Source organism: Pelodiscus sinensis, chromosome 21 (genome assembly GCF_052426305.1).
Source record: "Pelodiscus sinensis isolate ZL-2025 chromosome 21, ASM5242630v1, whole genome shotgun sequence".
NCBI lineage: Eukaryota > Metazoa > Chordata > Testudines > Trionychidae > Pelodiscus > Pelodiscus sinensis.
This window is the reverse complement of record NC_143072.1, coordinates 17,538,076-17,542,500: the sequence shown is the minus strand read 5'-3', so window position 1 is coordinate 17,542,500 and position 4,425 is coordinate 17,538,076. Positions and strand designations below refer to the sequence as shown.

Sequence of the window (4,425 nt, the reverse complement as noted above, 5' to 3'; positions counted from 1 at the left end):
GTAGCCTATCAAGTGACATGCCATTCGTCCATGGGAAAGGCTTCATAGTGAGCAAAACCTTTTTTTAAACTAGCCGCTCATGATGCTAATGAGCGGGCAAATTGCTCTCGGCCTTCAAGGCTTTTATATGCACTTAGGCACGTTGAGGCAGAGAAAAATTGTGATGTGGCTCGTGACATTTGGGTGTCCAGTTTGAGACCCATAAAAGGGGCCTGCTTTTTTAAGATGGCCAGTGCTCAGCGCTCTGCAAATGATGGCTTTTTTCTGTGTGTCTCAACCTAAGGGCCCAAATTGTGAGGTGCTAAAATCCCTAGTCACTTTTGACAGTTTAGTTCAGTATTTGCAGTTGGGATAACAGTACAGTCCTGGTGCCTCAGCGAATAAGCCAGTGACTAGCTGGCATCAGATGGAAATGTCCCTCCATTTGGCTGCATAAAGACTTTACCATTCATATATATTTCTGCTGCAGGCAGACTTGCCAGAGAAAGTGCTGTACAAGTGTGAATCCAAGAGGAGTAACACTGAGGCCTTGTCTATACTTAACCAGAGACCAATGGTCTGGAGATTGATTTCTGGGGGTTTGATTTAGTCAGTCTAGAAAGGACCCACTAAATCAAATGCTGATGGTGCCCCCATCAATTCCAATAGTCCACAAGGTCATGAGGAGTAAGAGAAGTTGATAGGAGAGTTTCTCCTGTCAACCTCCTGCACCCCAGAAATGCGATGTAAGGTATGTCAACTCCTGTTACATAATTCTCGTAGGTGGAGATGCATATCTGAAGTCGAATGCCTGGTGTAGTGTAGCCCTGGCCTTAATATTTGACATTTTCAGAGCTGTGGAGCCCCATCAGCTAACCAGTCCTCTCCTCGACCCTGTGGAATAAGTTAGAAAATATCGATAACCCCATTTTATAGATGGGAAATCTTAAACATAGAGGTTAAATGACTTGTCCACAGCCACACAGCAAACCAGTTAGAGCTGGCATCAGAACTCCATAAGGACATAAGAACAGAAGAACGGCCGTACTGGGTCAGACCAAAGGTCCTTCTAGCCCAGTATCCTGTCTACCGACAGTGGCCAGCACCAGGTACCCCAGAGACGGTGGACCGAAGACAATGATCGAGCGATTTGTCTCCTGCCATCTCTCTCCAGCCTCTGAAAAACAGAGGCCAAGCACACCATTTTATCCCCTGGCTAATAGCCTTTTATGGACCTAACCTCCATGAAATTATCTAGCTTCTCTTTAAACTCTAGTCCTAGCCTTCACAGCCTCCTCTGGCAAGGAGTTCCACAGGTTGACTACACGCTGTGTGAAGAAGAACTTTCTTTTATTAGTTTTAAACCTGCTACCCATTAATTAAACTCCAGAGCTCCTGAGCTCAGTCCAGTGCTCAGCCTACCCGATCACACTCTCCTGTGCTATAGGAAGTGATCCTGAGACATAAGCCCTAAGGTCTGTGCTAAATGAGTGGTCAAGGAAGGCCTCTGTTCACAGAATCTGGCAAGAAAAGGGCTGATACGGCAAAAACTCACATTCCTAAAATGTTAGTGGGCGCAAAAACATTCCAGAAGGGTAGTACCAGAAAATCCCAATGCCAGGCTGGTGGAAACCACACGTGCAGCCAAACATCTAATGACATCCTGTAGCACTAGAGATGTGGTTCTCAAACTTTTTAGCTGCAGCCCACCTCACTCAATGCAGACATTTCAGTGTGCCACCAGCCAACCACCCATGATGACAAAATGGGCGCAGGGGGTGGGTGAGAGGGCAGAGAAGGGGTTGGGGGAGGAGGAGCAGGGTGGGTGTGTGGGTCTTGGTGGGAGGGGGTGCAAGGTCTGAGCATAAGGGGTGCTTACCTGGCTCTGTGCCTCCTGCGCTCCCAGGAATCACCCCCGCTGCTCCCATTGGTCATGATCTAGCCAATGGGAGCAGTGGGGAAAGCTTTCCTGGGCTACCATGCCCCCAGCTGAAAGGGCAGCAGCAGTGTACAGAGACTCTTCCTTCCCCTGCCAGCCGGATCCGGTCCATGAGGTTCCCCTTCCCCGCTGCAGGAAGCCAGCGTTGATGCTCCAACCTTGTAGGGAGGAAGGGCTGGAGCACTAGCATAGCCCCCCAGCGCAGGGGGGTGGTGAGCCCCCAAGCTCAAGGCTCACCTGCAAGATGTTCATGGACCACTAGTTTCCCGCAGACCACACTTTGAGAACCGCTGCCCTGTAATGTTGAGTACTATGAGCTACAAGCACAGCTTTGCAAAAAGTATTTTTAAGACAGAGGGAAAAGGGCAAATATTTTATGCTGTTGACATAGTTTTCCCTGTAGCTTTAATTTTTTTTCACCCTCATTTCTGAAGGTCTCTTTGTGGGGTTTCTTCACTCATTTTCCCCCTTTCCCTTTGGTTTGCAGATCTGGATTGTATGCGACGCTCACTGCTTTAAGGTGGCTGTGAATGGACAACACCAGTTTGACTACAAGCATCGAGTTCCTAACCTGCAGCAGATAAACCTGCTGGAAATAGAGGGCGATGTTTTGCTGACCTGTGTTCAAGTTTAAAGACGAAATTCCACATACGCTTTAAATAAGAGTGAGCTTCTGCGTCGCCTCTTAAAAGGAGCAGCTTGCTGGGGAATTTGCTATTGACATTTAATCAAGTTTCTAATTTAAGCCCAAGAAGCATCAGGCTTAAACTGCAGCAAGGGAGGTTTGGATTGGACATTAGGAAAAACTTCCTACATGCCAGGGTGGTTAAACACTGGAATAAGTTGCCTAGGGAGGTTGTGGAATCTCCGTCTCCGGAGATATCTAAGAGCAGGGTAGATAGACATCTCTCAGGGATGGTCTAAAAGATGGTACTGGGTCCTGCCGTGAGGGCCGGGGACTGGACTCAATGACTTCTCAAGGTCCTTTCTAGTTCTAGACTGCGTCTAGACTGGCATGATTTTGCCACCTGTCTACACTGGCTGTGAGTATTTGCGCAAGAACACTGACTTTGTAATGTACAAAATCAGTGGTTCTTGCGCAAATACTCTGATGCTCCCGCTCAGGGATAAGCCCTCTTGTTCAAGTATTCTTGCGCAAGAGGGCCAGTGTAGACAGCAACATTAATTTCTTGTGCAAGAAAGCCTGATGGCTAAAATGGCCATCGGCGCTTTCTTGCGCAAGAGAGCGTCTACACCGGCATGGATGTTTTTGCGCAAAAGCAAATCTTTTGCGCAAAGGCACATGCCAGTCTAGACGTTCTCTTGCGCTAATAATTTTAACGGAAAAAGTTTTCCGTTAAAAGTATTTGCGCAAAATCATGCCAGTCTAGATGCAGCCCTAGTGTTTTAGGATTCTTTTTTTTATATATAACCACTTCATTCTACCTAGCAATCCTGCTGTTTCTATAGTACCAACCCACGCTGTTTGCATGGTTTTTATTTGCTAGAACTTTATATTTGCTCCGATCATGTAGTTCATTTATAAAGCCTTTTTCATATGAGGATGCTTTATTTTCCTTCCTTTTGTAGGCACATGATTACACTTAAGAATTAAAACATTTGGAGGAGAAAATATGTTGGTGTCGTGAGAACACAGTGAAAAAGCTTTCGTGCTCAGGGCTGAGTACTCTCTTCTTGGTGGCTACAGATTCTGGGCATATCTATTTGGCAAGTTACTGTGGTGGGAAGCCAGGGGCTGAATCGACAGGGCACCAGCTTGGCGCACAATAAAGTCCTGCAACTTTTCCTGCGCAGTAGCAGAAGTCACAGGGGCTGGCACCAGTGCATGTGCAGAATGAACTTCATTATGGGTACCAATGTGGAGGTGATGTGTGGCCTGGGTGGGGCGAAGGGTTTGGAGGGTGGGAGGAGGCTCAGGGCTGGGGCAGAGGACTGGGGTGCATGGGAGGGGAAGGGCTCCAGCTGGGGGTGTGGGTTCTGTGGTGGCCCAGCGATGAGGAGTTTGGTACAGGCTGCCTTAGGGCCATGTCAGAGATAAAGGACACCCCTCAACCCTCTTCCCACAGCAGTACCTGGGCTTGGGGCCTGGCCCTGGATGTGAAAGATCTGGGGCTGTGGTTAGAGAAGAGGCAACGTCCTGTCACAGCCATGAGTGTTCCCCATACAAATTTCTCTATCTCTTCCACACTTTAGGGACAAACACCTTTACCCAGTTCCTGGGGCTCAAGGTACAACCCTGTTAATTTACACACCGACTCATACCCGATTCCTAGGGCTCAGGATGGAATTTCCTGCGGGTTTGCTGGATCTTTTGCCACTGAAAGAGCCTTACACAGTAATATTCCTATTCTCTATTTATTGACAATTCCCAAGCATGGAGAATACACAGGCTAAGCACACGGGGTCATACTCCCCAAACCTGATACAGGCAGGCAGACTTCCCCTGTTGGCCAAGCAAAGTCATGCAGAAGAATCGTAGTAGCTCT

General features: G+C 47.9%; 1 protein-coding gene across 1 annotated transcript in view; it reads left to right on the top strand.

Moving 5' to 3' along the window:
- LGALS9 (galectin 9) overlaps positions 1–3,554 on the top strand; it is a 19,830-nt gene extending 16,276 nt beyond the window's left edge. Inside the window, exons 7-8 of the mRNA XM_075904847.2 lie at positions 1–47; positions 2,406–3,554. The exon at positions 1–47 is cut by the window's left edge and continues 116 nt beyond it. Of these exons, the coding sequence (XP_075760962.2) occupies positions 1–47; positions 2,406–2,552 (194 nt within the window). The 3' untranslated portion in view covers positions 2,553–3,554. The remainder of the gene's footprint in view (positions 48–2,405) is intronic.
- Positions 3,555–4,425: the final 871 nt, after the last annotated feature.